The 18,043-nt window shown below is 43.8% G+C and overlaps 1 protein-coding gene across 2 annotated transcripts in view; it reads left to right on the top strand.

The window, feature by feature from the left end:
• The first annotated feature begins 3,243 nt into the window (after nt 1-3,243).
• Nucleotides 3,244-18,043, top strand: part of LOC144484309 (ubl carboxyl-terminal hydrolase 18-like) — a 56,118-nt gene continuing 41,318 nt past the window's right edge. Inside the window, exons 1-4 of one of the 2 annotated variants that reach the window (XM_078202849.1) lie at nt 3,244-3,407; nt 3,489-3,573; nt 14,245-14,341; nt 14,528-14,670. In XM_078202849.1, the coding sequence (XP_078058975.1) occupies nt 3,531-3,573; nt 14,245-14,341; nt 14,528-14,670 (283 nt within the window). In that variant the 5' untranslated portion in view covers nt 3,244-3,407; nt 3,489-3,530. Of the gene's footprint in view, nt 3,408-3,433; nt 3,574-14,244; nt 14,342-14,527; nt 14,671-18,043 lie in introns of those variants that run through there. The other variant, XM_078202858.1, reaches the window with a different exon arrangement.

Here is an 18,043-nt window from a genome sequence, read left to right as displayed (position 1 = left end):
TCTGATCATGCGAGACAGCCCCAGGAATTTCTGAGATTTGTTATTTAACAGTGTGGTGAAAAGGGAATGGGGTAGTCAAGTGTTGAGTTTACTAAGGTTCAAAGAGGAGATCATCTTGTGGTGGTGAGTATTATACTCCCGATAGCCATTTGACAAAGGAAGAAACAGAGCCTGTCTTCACTTGGAATATATTTATTTACAGAGCGAAACATTACAGGCATATATCTCTTGACTCCCCTAACTCCTGTGTCAGTAAATGACTCTTTATACTCTTTCAATAAAACAAAAATCAACAAATTAAACAAAATGAGAGGAAATGACAATCCCTAGTGGGGCATTGTAGCTAAAACAAAACATCAAAGGAAACTTAACTAATTAAACCAAAGCATAATACACCCCAGCCCTTGCAGCACCCACCAGTTGTGAAAGTGTCTCTTTATATGTGCTAAGATAACCATCTAATCAATGCCTTCCACTTGTATGGACTTTACCTCAATTGATACCATGAACACAGAAGACTGAGGTACTAGATCAGTATTTTATATCTGCCTCACCATAGATACTGCTGTTGTCAATGTTACAGTGAAGGTAGTGGAGGAATTAGAGAAAATAGATGTACAGGAAGAATTTTAATGCGTGTTAGTGTTTAGTGTTCAAATAGAAGCGTCACCCAATCTGATCAGGATGTATTTTCATTTGCTGAGGAAAATTTGTTGGAAATCACTGAAGTTGTATTTTTCCCATTTTCCTTAGCTCCAGGAGTGGTTTCAGAGAAAAGGAGGAAAAAAAATCCTGCTTTCTCTACAGTCTTTCATGGTGATTGGAAATTCAAAAGTCTTCACAACCAATGAGGTAGTTTTGAAGTGCTGTCACCATTGGAAATGTAGCAACTAATTTGGGCACAGCAAGCTCCCACAAACAGCAGTGTGATACTGCCCAAATAATCTGCTTTTGTGAAGTTGATTGAGGGATAAATATTGGCCAGAACACTAAGGATAACACCTCTACTCTTCTTCTCAACAGCACCATGGGATCTTTTCTATCTTTCTGAGACAGCAGATAGGACTTTGCTTTAACATCTCAGCCAAAAGACAGACTCCCCTCTGCACTGCGCTAAAGCATCAGCCTAGATTCTTGTACTCAATTTCTAGAATGGGACTTCAACTTACAATGTTCCAATTCAGCAGTAAGAGTGTTAGCAACTGCACCACAGCAAATATTCTTAATCAACGAAGGTGAGTGGAATAAATTCAGCAATTACGTGCAAGGCAGCCTAACTAGTGGTGAGGAAACTTTTACAAATAATAAACCAGGATAAAATTAATTGGAATTTGTAAAAATATGAGTTAATAAATGAAAGCCCACATGGATTTGTTAAAGACAAATTGAGTTTGATTATTTTGATTGAACTAGTTGATGATGAAATTGAGATTGTTGATGAGGACAGAGCATGACGAAGATAAGTGGGAAAGTGAATTGCGTGGAGGAAGCGGAAGGTCTGCAGAGAGATTTGAATAGGCTGAGTGAGTGGGTGAGGATCTGGCAGATGGAGTATAACGTTGGCAAATGCGAGGTTATTCACTTTGGAAGAAATAATAGCAAATTGGATTATTATTTAAATGGAAAAAAATTACAACATGCTACTGTGCAAAGGGACCTGGGGGTCCTTGTGCATGAGTCACAAAAACTCAGTCTGCAAGTACAACAGGTGATCAAGAAGGCAAATGGGATGTTGGCATTTATCACGAGGGGGATAGAATATAAAAGCAGAGAAGTCTTGCTGCATCTGCACAAGGCATTGGTGAGGCCGCAGCTGGAACACTGTGTGCAGTTCTGGTCCCCTTACTTGCGAAAGGATATATTGGCCTTGGAGGGAGTGCAGAGAAGGTTCACCAGGTTGATACCGGAGATGAGGGGTGTAGATTATGAGGAGTGATTCAGCAGATTAGGTTTGTACTCGTTGGAGTTTAGAAGGCTGAGGGGTGATCTTATAGAGGCATATAAGATAATGAACGGGCTGGATAGGGTAGAAGTGGAGAGATTCTTTCCACTTAGAAAGGAAACCAGAACTAGAGGGCACAGCCTCAAAATAAAGGGGGTCAGTTTAGGAGAGTTGAGGAGGAACTTCTTCTCTCAGAGGGTGGTGAATCTCTGGAATTCTCTGCCCACTGAAGTGGTGGAGGCTACCTCGTTGAATATGTTTAAGTCACGGATAGATGGATTTCTGATCGGTAGGGGAATTAAGGGTTATGGGGAGCGGGCGGGTAAGTGGAACTGATTCACTTCAGATCAGCCATGATCTTATTGAATGGCGGTGCAGGCTCAAGGGGCTAGATGGTCTACTCCTGCTCCTATTTCTTATGTTCTTATGATGTTGTGAAAGAGGACTTTGGAATGACAGATGAGAGAGTACCGCATAAAAATGTACAAACAAAATTAAAACCCATCGGACTAAAGGTGCAATGGCAGCAGGAATACAAAATTGTTTCAGGGACAGGAGCAGAGTGTGGTGGTCAATGGTTGATTTTCAGACTGGAGATCAGTGTACAATGGTGTACCCCAGGGCTCAGGGTTGAGATCATTGTTACTTTCGATATATATAATGACTAGGGAATAATTTCAAAGTTTGCAGATGACACAAAACTGGTACTAGAGTAAACAGTGAAAAAGGCAGTAACCGACTTCAGGTGAAATTGGTAGAAAAAGGGGAGATGAAATTTAATGCAGAGTAGTGTGAAATAATTCATTCTTGTAGGAAGAATAAGAAGGGAATGTAAACGTAATGATTCGATTTCAAAGGGGATGCAGGAACAAAGAGACCCAGGGGTCAATGTTTGCAAGTGTTTGAATTAGCAGGGAGGCCTCCTCCGGGTGAGATTCCTCCCTGTGTTACATGCCCTATTCACGGAGGTCCCAGATACCTTGTGGAGGGCAACACAGAGAAATGAATTTTCTATTTAAGTACATCGCGGTACTCAAGCCTATTAAACATTTGTGGGCACTTGAAGTGTCATGAAAATTGAGTGCCGGATTCATCCCTGAGTTCAAACCCCAGGCAGATTGATTCTAGATTAACATAAATTGACGAGAAAGTGATTTTTTTTCCCATTTAAATTTAATATCGAAGTAAAAGATATTTTCTGTAATTAAAGGGAAGATAGATGCAGCAGCATTTGAGAAGAACCCTGTGCTGTTTTAATATTGCTGCGTATGTTTAATCTTTAGAAATAGAAACTGAAACTTGTTGTTCCGAATCGGAATGAATGTGGGGAGGTGCCGAGTGGGTGATAAATAAGGAGTGAGTTGAATCTTAGTGCAGAGAGCTGGAACCATCCTCAGGCTCTGAAACACTCGCTTCACCGTTTCTGTAGAAGAGAGAGAGACTTCCCGGAGCGGAATAACTCATTGTAAATAAGGAATTTAATCATAAACATGGAAGGGAATGGTTAAACTAAGCTTGTTGAGTGACGTCGTTCATTTACTTGCAGATTAATGAGAGGAAGGACTGGGAGAAAACACAGCAGAGAGAAATGGGGAAAAGGTCGAGACAACCACCTAGTGACAGTCCTGAAAGTAAGAGATAAAATTGTTATAGAGTGAATTAATAATGAACTAATGTCATTAACCTGCTTTGCTTAGAAAAAAAATCATCTGTTGCGACGGTAGCTTTTATTTTGATACATCTCCAATTGCACATATGTACTGTCACAAAAATAGCTAATTATTGAAATAAGCCGTTTCTGAAAGCTAACAACGATATATTACACCATATACAACAAAATATAACAACATTAATGTAGAAAGACAGCACCAGGCTTTTAGAGCCACTACCACCCATGCACGTTCGGCTTCTGTAATATTGATTTCTCAGAGTCTGACATGAGCTTTCTTTTTCTGCTTTATCAGACCCTCTATGCTCCTTGAGGTACAAGGGACTCTAGATTTGGCTGACCCACCTTTTTACTTTAGGGAATATGTTTACTCGGAACCCTTTCAATCTCCCCTTTGAATGCCTCCTACTGCTCTGACACTAATTTACCTTCAATAGCTGTTTTCACTCCACTTTTGCTAACCACTCCATAGCTTATTAAAATTGGCCTTGCCATAGTTTTAGAACTTTAATTCCTGTTTTCTCTTTGCCCAGTTTCTTAACCAGACTAAAAATAACTATTATAACCACTACCATCAAAATGTTCCCTCACTTTTGACCTGCCCAGCTTCATTTCCTAAAACTGAGTTGGACTTGATATCTACTGGCCCCAAAAATTCTCCTGCGTGCACCTCAAGAATTCTGTTTTCTCCATTCCTTTCACACGAAAGCTATCTCGGTTACTATTGAGTAGTTTAAATAATTATTATTACTGTCCTATTGTTTTTGCACTTCTCAGAGATGTCTACATAGTGGGTCTTCTATCTCCCCTGATTTTTGTTCCTTAGCTCAATCCAGGGGCATGATTTTACCATTTTGAGTCTAAGTGCCGAATCTGGGCGTCAAATAGATCCGAGCCTGGAATCCTCTTTCCAGCGCGCCCATACGCGTTTTGCTGGCTCCGGTCCAATTCGCGCTGTGGGCGGGGCTTAGCGCTGGCGGACCGATCGGAGCTCTGAACTGTGCATGCGCAGTTCAAAAAAAACTGACAGAGCGCGCCCAGGTGCAAAAGAAAAAAAAAGCAGAGAGCGGTCCGCAGACTGGCAGCAGACCCCCCCCACCAGAGGATGATCTGGGTCCCACCCCTCCCCCCCCCCTCTCTCCCCCCCCCCCTCTCTCTCCCCCCCCCTCTCTCCCCCCCCCTCTCTCCCCCCCCCTCTCTCCCCCCCCCTCTCTCCCCCCCCCCTCTCTCCCCCCCCCTCTCTCCCCCCCCCCCTCTCTCCCCCCCCCTCCCCCTCCCTCCCCCCCCCCCCTCCCCCTCCCTCCCTCCCACCCACCAGAGGATGATCTGGGTCCCCCCCGCCACCCCCAACCAGAGGATGACCTGGGTCAGCGAGCCGTTGCAGGCTCTGACCCCGCTCTTCGGAGGCTGCAGCAATGACTTCAGACTTTTATTTACCAGGTCGTTAAAAGCGCGGATATAGATTGGGCCAGAAGACGGTAAAGTGGGATTTGGTGGTAGAGTTGGGCGCGTGGTTCATTAAGTCGATTTAAATGCATGCTAATGCATTTAAATCATCGGCCCGCCCGATTCGGGCACTGGCCGGACCCGCACCCGAATCGGGTGTCCGTAAAGCCGCGATCTGCTCGGAATCGGGTGCAGATCGCGGTATAGGCCCGACGCCCAACTTTTCGGGGTGCGAAGTTTTGGTAAAAATCAGGCCCCACATGGTCTCATTTGATCATTCTGACCATATCATCCCTCCTCACAATTATAATTGCTTCTCTAACCAAAACTGCCACCCATTCCTTTTTATCTTCTTTATCCCCCTCTCTATCTTGTCTGAAAGAAAACCTTGTAACCAGCAACATTGAGCTGTCTTTTCCTGTCTATCTGTAAGTCATGTTTCTGCAATAGCAATTATATCATGCTGCCACATTTCTATCTGTGTCCTCAGCCTCCCTGCTTTATTTGCTTGCATTGAAGAATAGATCCTTCAGCACTACCAAACTCTTTTTTTTATTTTCATAGAATCCTTACAGTGCAGAAGACGGCCATTTGGCCCATCGAGTCTGCACCGACCATAATCCCACCCAGGCCCTATCCCCATAACTTCACTTATTTACCCGAATAGTCCCCCTGACACTAAGGGACAATTTACTATGGCCAATCAACCTAACCCGCACATCTTTGGAGTGTGGGAAGAAACGGGAGCACCCGGAGGAAACCCACACAGACAGGGGGAGAATGTGCAAACTCCACACAGTCACCCAAGGCAGGAATTGAACCTGGGTCCTTGGTGCTGTGAGGCAGCAGTGCTAACCACTGTGCCACCGTGCCATCCCAATTTTCTAATCTTTATTTCCTCAGCGTTCCAGACTGATTCACTAACCTTTTGCTTTCCATTTCCATTTCTGATTTTACCCCATCTGAGTTAACCCTGAGGCTTCCAACCCTTGCTGAACTAATTTTGACTTTCCCCAACAACAGTTGCAAATCTCCCTGCAAAGACATTTGTCCAGTCCTGTTGAGCTGTAAACTTTCCAGCTTGTACAGTTCCTACCTCCCCCGGAACTGGTCCCAATACCAAGGAATCTTAAGCCCTCCCTCTGCACCATCTCTCCAGCCACATGTTAATTTGCTCTAATTACGTATTTTGACAGTTCATTTGTGCATGGCACTGGGAGTCATCTGAAGATTATTACTTTTGAGATAATTCCTACCTAACTCCCTTAATTCTGATTGCAGGACCACATCCCACCTTCTGCCTATGTTGTTGATATTAATGTGTACCATGTATGCTGGCTGTTCACCATACACAATGCTTCCTCCCCCCAACCCATCCCACGGTGCTCTGAATTTGTACAGTGACATCCTTGACTCTGGTACCGGGGAGATAACACACAATCCTGGATTCGCATCTGTAAACCATGGAAACACCGATCTATTACTATTGAATCACCTACCACAATGGCTCTTCATATTGTCTGTGTACCCCTCTGTACAGCCGAGCCACCCATAGTGCCATGGACTTGGCTCCAGCTGCCCAGATGAAGCATCACGCTCATCAGTATTCAGAACTAAACACTTTTTGGAAAAGCAACTAAATACTGGTGGCACTCTGGTGACCCACTTTGTCCTGGTTCTGTGAGCTGCTGCTAATTTCACCAGCTACTTTTTATTATTCATTCATGGGACATGGGCAACGCTGGCTGGCCAGCATTTATTGCCCCATCCCTAGTTGCCTTTGAGAAGGTGGTGGTGAGCTGCCTTCTTGAATCGCTGCAGTTCATGGTCTGTGGGTTGACCCACAATGTCGTTAGGGAGGGAATTCCAGTGTTTTTGACCCAGTGACTGCAAAGGAATGGCGATATATTTCCATGTCAGGATGGTGAGTGGCTTGGAGGGGAACTTGCAGGTGGTGGTGTTCCCATTTATCTGCTGCCTTTGTCCTTCAATATGGAAGTGGTTGTGGCTTTGGAAGGTGCTGTCTAAGGATCTTTGGTGAATTGCTGCAGTGCATCTTGTAGATAGTACACACTGCTGCTACTGAACATCGGTGGTGGAGGGAGTGGATGTTTGTAGATGTGGTGCCAATCAAGTGGGCTGCTTTATCCTGAATGGTGTCAAGCTTCTTGAGTGTTGTTGGAGCTGTACCCATCCAGGCACGTGGGGAGTATTCCATCAGGCACATGACATGCATAGGCAGCTGGGATCAAGTGAATCCCTTGAAGGCCGGTTAGCTTAACGTCCGTAGTTGGGAAATTGCTAGAATCCATCATTAAAGAAGAAATAGCAGGACACCTGGAAAAAAATGTTTCGACCAAGCAGACGCAGCATGGATTCATGAAGGGAAAGTCGTGTTTGACGAATGTACTGGATTTTTATGAAGATGTAATGAGTACAGTTGACAGAGGGGAACCGGTGGATGTGGTGTTTTTAGATTTCCAGAAGGCGTTCGATGAGGTGCCTCACAAAAGGTTGCTGCAGAAGATTAAGGTACACGGAGTTGGGGGTAAAGTGTTAGCGTGGATTGAGGATTGGCTATCTAACAGGAAGCAGAGAGTTGGAATAAATGGGTGCTTTTCTGGTTGGCAGTTGGTGACTAGTGGCGTGCCACAGGGATCGGTGCTGGGGCCTCAACTGTTTACCATATACATAGACGATCTGGAGGAGGGGACCGAGTGTAGGGTAACAAAGTTTGCAGATGACACAAAGATGAGTGGGAAAGCGAATTGCGTGGAGGATGCGGAAAGTCTGCAGAGAGATTTGGATAGGCTAAGTGAGTGGGCGAGGATCTGGCAGATGGAGTATAACGTTGACAAGTGTGAGGTTATCCACTTTGGAAGGAATAATAGTAAAATGGACTATTATTTAAATGGTGAAAAATTACAACATGCTACTGTGCAGAGGAACCTTGGGATCCTTGTGCATGAATTGCAAAAACTCAGTTTGCAGGTGCAGCAGGTGATCAAAAAGGCAAATGGAATGTTGGCCTTTATCGCAAAGGGGATGGAGTATAAAAGCAGGGAGATCTTGCTGCAATTGTACAAGGTACTGGTGAGGCCGCAACTAGAGTACTGTATGCAATTTTGTTCCCCTTATTTGCAGAAGGATATGTTGGCTTTGGAGGGAGTGCAGAGAAGGTTCACCAGGTCGATACCGGAGATGAGGTTAGCTTATGAGGAGAGATTGAGTAGATTGGGCCTGTACTCGTTGGAGTTTAGAAGGCTGAGGGGAGATCTTATAGAGACATATAAGATAATGAAGGGGCTAGACAGGGTAGAGGCAGAGAGATTCTTTCCACTTAGAAAGGAAACAAGAACTAGAGGACATAGCCTCAAAATAAGGGGGAGTCAGTTTAGGACAGAGTTGAGGAGGAACTTCTTCCCTCAGAGGGGAGTGAATCTCTGGAATTCTCTGCCCATTGAAGCAGTGGAGGCTACCTCGTTAAATATGTTTAAGTCACCGGTAGATAGATTTCTGATCATAAGGGAATTAAGGGTTATGGGGAGCGGGCGGGTAAGTGGAACTAAACCACTATCAGATCAGCCATGATCTTATTGAATGGCGGGGCAGGCTCGAGGGGCTAGGTGGCCTACTCCTGTTCCTATTTCTTATGTTCTTAGTATAGGGGGTGTAGGAGTAGAGTTAAGAGAGAAATCAGGAGGCAAAAAGGGGACATGAGATTGTTTTGGCAGATAAGGCAAAGGAGAATCCAAAGAGCTTCTACAAATACATAAAGGGAAAAAGAGTAAGGGAGAGAGTAGGGCCTCTTAAGGATCAACAAGGTCATCTATGTGTGGATCCACGAGATGGGTGAGATCCTAAATGAATATTTCTCATCAGTATTTACTGTTGAGAAAAGCATGGATATTAGGGAACTTGGAGAAATAAATAGTGATGTCTTCAGGAGTGTACATATTACAGAGAAGGAGGTGCTGGAAGTCTTGAAGCGCATCAAGGTAGATAAATCCCCGGGACCTGATGAACTGTATGCCAGGACATTGTGGGAGGCTAGGGAGGAAATTGTGGGACCCCCAAGCAGAGATATTTGAATCATCGATAGTCATGGGTGAGGTGCCTGAAGATTGGACAGTGGCAAATGTTGTACCTTTGTTTCAAAAGGGCTGCAGGGAAAAGCCTGGGAACTATAGGCCAGTGAGCCTCGTATCTCTGGTAGGTAAATTGTTGGAAGATATTTTGAGAGACAGGATCTACAGGCATTTAGAGACGCAAGGACTGATTAGGGACAGTCAGCATGGCTTTGTGAGTGGAAAATCATGTCTCACAAATTTGATTGAATATTTTGAATGGGTAACCAAGAAGGTAGATGAGGGCAGTGCAGTTGATGTTGCCTACATGGACTTTAGAAAGGCCTTTGACAAGGTACCGCATGGCAGATTGTTGCATAAAGTTAAATCTCACAGGTCCAGGGTGAGGTATCTAAATGGATACAATATTGGCTTCTTGACAGAAGCCAGAGGGTCTTTGTAGAGAGTTGTTTTTCAAACTGGAGGCCTGTGACCAGTGGTGTGTCTCAGGGATCAGTGCTGGGTCCACTGATATTTGTCATTTATGTTAATGATTTGAATGAGAATATAGGGGACATGGTTCGTAAGTTTGCAGATGACACTAAGATTGGTGGCATAGTGGACAGTGAAGAAAGTTATCTCCAATTGCTTGATCAATTGGGCCAGTGGGCTAGTGAATGGCAGATGGAGTTTAATTTAGACAAATGCGAGGTAATGCATTTTGGGAGATTGAACCAGGGCAGGACTTACTCAGTTGATGGTAGGGCATTGGGGAGCGTTACAGAACAAAGTGATCTAGGGGTACATGTTCATAGCTCCTTGAAAGTGGAGTCACAGGTGGACAGAGTGGTGAAGAAGGCATTCTGCATGCTTGGTTTCATAGGTCAGAACATTGAATACAGGAGTTGGGACATCTTGTTGAAGTTGTACAAGACATTGGTAAGGCCACACTTGGAATACTGCGTGCAATTCTGGTCACCCTATTATAGAAAGGATATTATTAAACTAGAAAGAATGCAGAAAAGACTTACTAGGATGCTACTGGAACTTGATGGATTGAGTTATAAGGAGAGGCTGGATAGACTGGGATTTTTTTCTCTGGAGCGTAGGAGGCAGAGGGGTGATCTTATAGAGGTCTATAAAATAATGAGGGGCACAGATCAGCTAGATAGTCAATATCTTTTCCCAAAGGTAGAGGAGTCTAAAACCAGAGGGCGTAGGTTTGAGGTGAGAGGGGAGAGATACAAAAGTCTCCAAAAGGGCAATTTTTTCTCACACAGGGGGTAGGTGTTTGGAACAAGCTGCCAGAGGTAGTAATAGAGGCGGGTACAGTTTTGTCTTTTAAAAAGCATTTGGACAGTTACATGAGTAAGATGGGTATAGAGGGATATGGGCCAAATGCGGACAATTGGGATCAGCTTCGGGGTTTTTTAAAAAATGGGCGGCATGGACAAGTTGGGCCAAAGGGCCTGTTTCCATTCTGTAAACCTCTGTGACTCTATCACACTCCTGACTTGTGCCTTGTAGATGGCGGATAGGCTTTGATGAATCAGGTGAGCTACTCACTGCAGTATTCCTTGCCTCTGACCATCTCTTGTAGCCACTGCGTTAATGTGGTGAGTACAGTTGAGTTCCTGGTCAAAAGATGTTGACAGTGGGGGATTCAGTGATGGTAACACCACTGAATGTCAAGGGGCGGTGGTTCGAGTGTCCCTTATTGGTGATGGTCATTGCCTGGCATTTGTGTGGCACGAATGTTACTTGCCACTTGTCAGCCCAAGCCTGGATATTGAGAATCTAATAGAGGTGTCTGATGGTGATTACTATAGAGTGGAAAGGTAAATAAGGGAGAGTTAACAGCAGGTCTGCAATCAGCACAACAAGATTATGGGCCTGATTTTACCAAAACTGCGTGCCCATTTTCAAGCGCACAATCGCGGTAAAGTTGGGCGTCGGGCCTATACCGCGATCTGCACCCGATTCTGAGCAGATCGCGGCTTTACCGACACCGATTTAAATGCATGCATTTAAATCGACTTGATGAACCGCGCGCCCAACTCTACCGCCAAATCCCACTTTACCGTCTTCTGGCCCATTCGGCATCCGCGCTGTAACGAACCTGCAAAATAAAAGTCTGAAGTCGTCGCTGCAGCTTCCGAAGAGCGGGGTCAGAGCCTCCAACGGCTCCCGCTCTCTTGCCTCTGCAGGGAAGAGTAATCTGTGGCTGGTAGTGTCCCAGTGATGGTGTATCCCTTTACAGGCCCAGCTTGGTCCTTCTCCAGTGTCTCCTCTTGGACTTGTACTGATCTTGTAGCCGGTTTTCATGCGGATCCACTGTGGAATCGGCCGGTTCTGCTTCATCTTCTTAGCGAGGAATCGCTTCATCCTGAAGGTTTAGTGGGATGGCATGGCCACACGTCCACTCCTGCCGGAGTGATTCGTTCCTCCAGTGGGGAGGAGGGATCGCCTGCAGAGTGGAGGCGGACCCCCCTGCCCCCTCCCTCCTCACTGACCGTCCGCAGTCTGGCAGTGGACCCCCCCCCCCCCCCCCTGACCAGAGGATGATCTGGGTCCCACAACCACCCCCCACCCCCCCGGACCGGAGGATGATCTGGGTCCCCGCCCCCTGACCAGAGGATGACCGTCAGAGAGCCGCTCTCTCCGCTTTCTGCTTTTTTTCTATTTGAGCCCGGATTCGACACTTAGGGCCTGATTTTACCATTTTGAGTCTATTTCATGACATGCTTTTGGAGAATGTCCAAGTGTCACCCAATCACACATACCAGAAGGTTTGGTATGAGAGGGGCTGGTATTGATATGTGGTTGGACTGGTTTAAGAGATATAACAATGTTACAACCTACAACTATTATTTTCTGAAGCCCTCCAGATGATAAAATGGTGGGTTCAGCAAAGTGCAATCACAGATCACTTTACACTTTCAATTTTGAATTGCAATAATAGAGTTTTAAACGTTTAAATTCCTAGACTGGGGAAGAGCAAAGTTCAGGTACTTGATTTGCTCCAAGATTCTAAACCCATCAGGTTTCTATCCCATTGAAGATGTGTTGCAAAATCCCCATTGACAAGATCAAGCATATTTTCTGCCCACTTCATTGATTTGATTTATTATTGTCCCATGCATTGGAATAAAGTGAAAAGTATTGTTTCTTGCACGCTATACAGACAAAGCAAACCATTCATAGAATTAATAGGAGAGAAGGAGAAGGTGCAGAATGTAGTGTTACAGTCATAGCTAGGGTGCAGAGAAAGATCAGCTTAATATAAGGTAGGTCCATTCAAAAGTCTGACGTAGCAGGGAAGAAGGTGATCTTCAGTCGGTTGGTACGTGACCTCAGACTTTTGTATCTTTTTCCCGATGGAAGAAGGTGGAAGAAAGTATGTCTGGATGCATGGGGTCCTTGATTATGCTGGCTGCTTTTCCGAGGCAGTGGGAAGTGTAAACAGCGTCAATGGATGGAAGGCTGGTTTACGTGATGGACTGGGCTTCGTTCACAATCCTTTCACCTATCAAAGTTTTGTCTGAGTTCATTTTCTAGCTACTCTGGGATTTCTGTCTATTTTGCCATCCCTCAGACCTCTGAGATTTTCAGGCAGTTACTTAATGACCAGTTTATTTCTCCATGTAATGATTATGGTACTAATGCAAGCTCCAAATACTGAATCAGTCAGCCTGGGGTTAGCATCAGCTTAAATTTATCTGAATGTACTTTTTTCCTCAATACCTGACAGGAGGTTTTGTTCAACAGAAGGTAATAGGAAATGGTTCAGTCTATGGACAAGAATTCTATCCAAGGAGCAACTTTAAATCAGGACTTTTGAAAATGAAGAAATAATGGACATTAAGGCCATTGACAAAATGTTTACTTATAACAAAATATCACCTTGTTGTTTGTATATAGTGATTATGCAGAACTAGTAAAACTTTAGAAAAGTATATGAATTGCATTCTTCGGTGTATTTAACTTTAATAAAATGGAAGCTTAAGAAAAACCTAAATCCCAAATTTACATTAGAAAAGGGAAAGACCTGCTAACCCATAAGAAACAAATGATTGGTTGATAAAGGAAAATATTTGCATTGAGTTATTCTGAGTGTATCCTCCTGTGAAGTTCCTTGGGCTTTCTTAATTTGTACATTTTTGGTACTTTATTTCTAATCAAAAAAGCCGATTCACATTAAGTCCAATCATGGTCCTCACATGAGAGACAAACCAGATCCAAGCTGATAAGACAAGGATATTGCATCCCATCTTGGTCGTAAAAATCCAAACTGACATGATGAGGCATTACACCCCCTCGTGGTCTTGATCTAATGCTTATTCTTAGCCAAAAGGCCGAAATGGCTTTGAAAAATTACATTAAAGCCTCTGTTTTACCTGTTTGTGCCTGCCGCACAGTCTGTTTTAACCATTGTACGATGGACAAAGAATTGCGAGTAGACTTCTTGTTAGTACAACCAATATTTATTTAAAACACACAATCAATAATCACCCACCCAACCAACAATAAATTATCTTACAGAAAATACTAAAGCTCAAGTCCAATACGAGACCTTGACTTGACTGCGTGACTGGCAAGTACCCAAGCAGATATTGGCCTTTATCTGTGTGCTGGTCTCGGTAGTCCTCTGCGTAGTCTGGTCCTTTGGCAGCAGGTTGTTAATCTCATTCAGATTGATGCAAGGTTGCTTATGGTCAACAATTTAGTCACAATTTCATCTGAGGTTGCATAAAGGCAGATATAGTATTGGAGTGATGAAGTCAGAGTTTGAAAACAAATTACTTAACTACACTAATCCTAATTGTCGGGATTGACTACAGAAATAAAATACTTGAGCGATATCTTCACCTTGATTCCAAAATATTCAACCTTGTGATATGGATAAACATAAAGTTGCTCATTAATACTTATTTAAAATTACCACAATAAAACATTTGGTCTGTGTAGCATGTATTGCAACTTTTTAATCAGCAGAATTCGACAGTTATAGGAAATCTTTTGGGTTACACACATAGCATTTGTTTGTTTATTGTCTGTTAAGAAACCCTGTTTTTTTCAACATTATGATGAGTGTTTACACAACTTTTATTTCTGATTAGAGTTTATGGGATTAAAAAACCAAGGTGCCACTTGCTACCTGAACACATTGCTTCAAACTCTCTACATGACTCCTGAAGTGAAGGAAGCTATCATCAGGTTTGTGCAGCTAATATAATAATGAGCTTCTGAATATATGTCAGTCACATGTGCTCTAACTACTTTGAAGCGTAAAATGTTTTTGGTTTGAATATTTACATATAATGTATTATTCACTTTTCATGTAAAAGTTATTCTCTGTACTGGAAATGTATTAAATTGTTAAACAAATAATCAACCCATTAGATTTGTGGAAACGACAGATGGAAAGATTGATAAGGACTCCAGCATTTGCTACCAGCTGAAAGTTCTGTTTGCAGAGTTAGATGCAAATCGTACAGCAAATACACAGGGGATTGCAAGGAACCTGGGCATAAATGAGCAAGATGGTAAGTCACAACATGCGGGAAAAGCCAATATACATCAGACTGGCATAGATCGTGTAAATCATGTAAAACTGCACATACTTATCAGTAGTTCTCCAAAAACATTCTCTGTGTTCTAAATTAAAGCTACCATTAAGTGCAAATTATTGGCTGCAAAATCATGTGATCAGGTAAATTTATTTGTAAGGACGGTTTTTAAATGTTCATCTGAAATTCCTTTTTACTCCTTTTAGCAGATTTATTGCAGATGTTGATATATACTTAAAATTACAGCAGGCCTGTCATATATGCTCAATGTAGTGTTGATTGACTGCAGGTGGAACCTCTGTTCACACTTGGATGGAAGTCCAATTTTGGAGAGCTGTTGGCTAATCGGATTAGCTGACCGCTCTCCAGCCCCTCCAGGCACAGCGCTGCAGTGACTGGAAGAGGTACTGCACTATTGTGCCTGAGACGTAGGCCCTGTGACTGCACTTGGGCAAGTTCAAGGGGTCTCGGGAAGGTGAGAGTAGGAAATGGCCTAGATGAGCTGGGGTGGGGGAGGGTGGGAGAGGACTGGAGTTGGCTGGTCTTTGAGGGGATGGCACCGGTCTGAAGGGGCTTTCTGATTGAGGCACTCTATCCCCCCGTCCTGCCCGAGATCAATGGTGAAAACATTTCAGTTCCCAACACTCAATCATCAGGGATGCCTGTTGGCCTAAAATTTAAGGCTGAGAAGGAAAAGCCCCTAAATGGCCACTTAAGGGCCTTAATGAGGACGTGGGCAGACTTCCCACCTGAGGCCCTGCTCACCCCACTGTAAAATTGCATCTAGGTCAGAAATGGTGAGATCCTGGAGGGAATTCTATCCATGCAATTTTATGCTCCCCCTGCCTCTGAAATGGCCGAGAATGGAGAATAAAATTCTGGCCCACGTTTTTAGAAAAACTGTTCTGAAGGCCACATTTTTAAAAATGGAGATGGAGTTTTAAAAACTGTTTTCAAAATGGCTCCTTGCTACAAGACAAGATTTGGATTTCAACCATCTTTCTTTGACCTCCCGAGGAAACAAGGATGCATTCCTCAGCCGTATACATTTAACATTCAATGAGTGTTCCCAAAGATTAAACAGAAACTCGTTGATTTGGTGGCTTTTCCTCCAAACTCAAAGACATTAAGAAGCTCCTGTAAGCTGTGAACAGCCTTGACCCCTTTTGATCACTACGTGACAGAAGGAGATTTTGTATAACTATATTATCACCTGCATGATATGGAGAGTGACTCAACATTTGGTGAGTCAGCATCTTGCCCGAGCTGCAAATATGAATTGAAAATGGCAGGTATCTGTAGATTCATGGAGAACCACCTTGAAGAAAAAGCTTCAACCTAGAGTGACACAGAGAAAGAAATCTAAAACCAGCCACTGGTCTGCTGTGAAGTAACTACAGTAAGAAGTCTCACAACACCAGGTTAAAGTCCAACAGGTTTATTTGGTAGCAAATACCATAAGCTTTCGGAGCACAGCTCCTTCGTCAGATGGAGTGGATATCCATGGAGTACAGATATCCACTCCATCTGACGAAGGAGCTGTGCTCCGAAAGCTTATGGTATTTGCTACCAAATAAACCTGTTGGACTTTAACCTGGTGTTGTGAGACTTCTTACTGTGCTTACCCCAGTCCAACGCCGGCATCTCCACATCGTGAAGTAACTAGGCAGCTAAAGGTGGCATGACTACAGAACAGAAGTAAGAACCTTCTCTTTCCTCCCTGTAAATTCTGATTCCACCTACTAAGCTCAGCTGTAAAATCTATATCTGGCAGTTCGACAGTGGAAGCCATTGCAGTTGGGGAGACAACCCTACAAACTCAGGACCTTCACTTCAAATAACGCAGCATCTCAACTCCAAAAGGTAGCAGGCCTGCACTGAATTTGACCTTGTCTTGATTTACATTTATAAATATCATGTCGCTTAAATTTTAATTAATCTTTTCGTGTATATATTTTAGCAACTTTATATTTTCTTGCGTAACTTTCAGAGGAATAAACTAACTTTTTTAAAGAAATAAAGATCTGTTGCTGAGCTATTTTAAATTGAATTTCTCACTCGATTGCTAAGAAATTGCACATGCATGCCCAAACACACACACACACACGCTTGGAAAAGGGTAATCAAATTATATACTGGGTTTAGGCCTAAATGGGCTAAACCTGCTTCACATGCATTTCAATAAAGTTTAATATCATTAACTCGCTCCCTTGCCAGATGTTGATCTCTTGCCATATACTGATACCCCAGTTTGCAATAGGTTCACCTAGGCGTGAACCAGTCGTGGGGGTCTCTCCCGGGGGTGTAAAACTAGCCCCCGGGGGAGAAAGACATGGCCTGGCACAGGTTGGCACTGCCAGGTTGACACCATGCCAACCTGGCAGTGCCAACCTGTTCCAAGGGGCAGGCCCCAGTGGGAGCCTCATCAGGAGTGGGGGGGATTCATTTGTATGTGGTGGTGGCTGGGAGTGGTTTGAGGAGCTAGGAATGGGAGTAATGGCTGTTTGGGGGTGGGGGAGGATAAGTGCCAGCTCTGACTGTTGGGGTGCAGGGACCAATGATCGGGGCAGCAGAGAAGTGCTGACTTCGGGGGTGGGGAGGAGAGTCCCTAAAACCTCCGTGGTGATCTCTGGGAGGAGATTTATACATGTTCTGATTTGGGATGTCCTTTAAAGATGGCACCCGATCTCAGTGCAGCCCAGTTTTGCCAGCGTGTATGAGACCCCAGCCCTTGCATGATGGCGTGAAACACGCCCCTTTAATTTTTTTGGCAGGCTGTCATAAGATCTGGAGAGAAACACACAGCTTTCTCTCGGCCTTTTGACTAAGATCAAGCATCAGATGAAGCCCAAGATGGGGTGTAATATCTCATCTTGTCAGCTTGGATTTTGTTTGCCCATTTTATGGGGATCATGAATTGGATCCAATTGGATTTTGAATTTGGTTTTTGGTGCAAGCAAGGAATGGATTTGGCTTTTCCCGGTCCACTCTCGGCATTGGCTTTGTAACTTTAAGGATAGAGTAAAAAATATTTAAAAAGCACTCTGCCATTTTTTGGTAAGATTCCCCCCAAAGCACTTGAAATTGGTAAATCAGCAACAAAATGAAATGCATAAAGTATTTGGATGGAAGTAGGCCACAACATAAGTTGAAGGCCATTAAAAATGTACTGGAAAACACATTGTAAACTTTGCAGACATGACACAGATCATTCACTAAAGAGTACATTTTCCTGTAGTGTACTTAGAAATACTGACACTAGGAGCAGGAATTGGCCATTCAGCCCTTTGAGTCTGTTCTGCCATGCAATGTGATCATGACTGATCCTCTATTTCAAAGCCATATTCCT

The sequence above is a fragment of the Mustelus asterias genome, chromosome 3 (genome assembly GCF_964213995.1).
Source record: "Mustelus asterias chromosome 3, sMusAst1.hap1.1, whole genome shotgun sequence".
Classification (NCBI taxonomy): domain Eukaryota; kingdom Metazoa; phylum Chordata; class Chondrichthyes; order Carcharhiniformes; family Triakidae; genus Mustelus; species Mustelus asterias.
The sequence above is the reverse complement of the archived record's forward strand: the minus strand, read 5'-3'. Positions and strand labels throughout refer to the sequence as shown.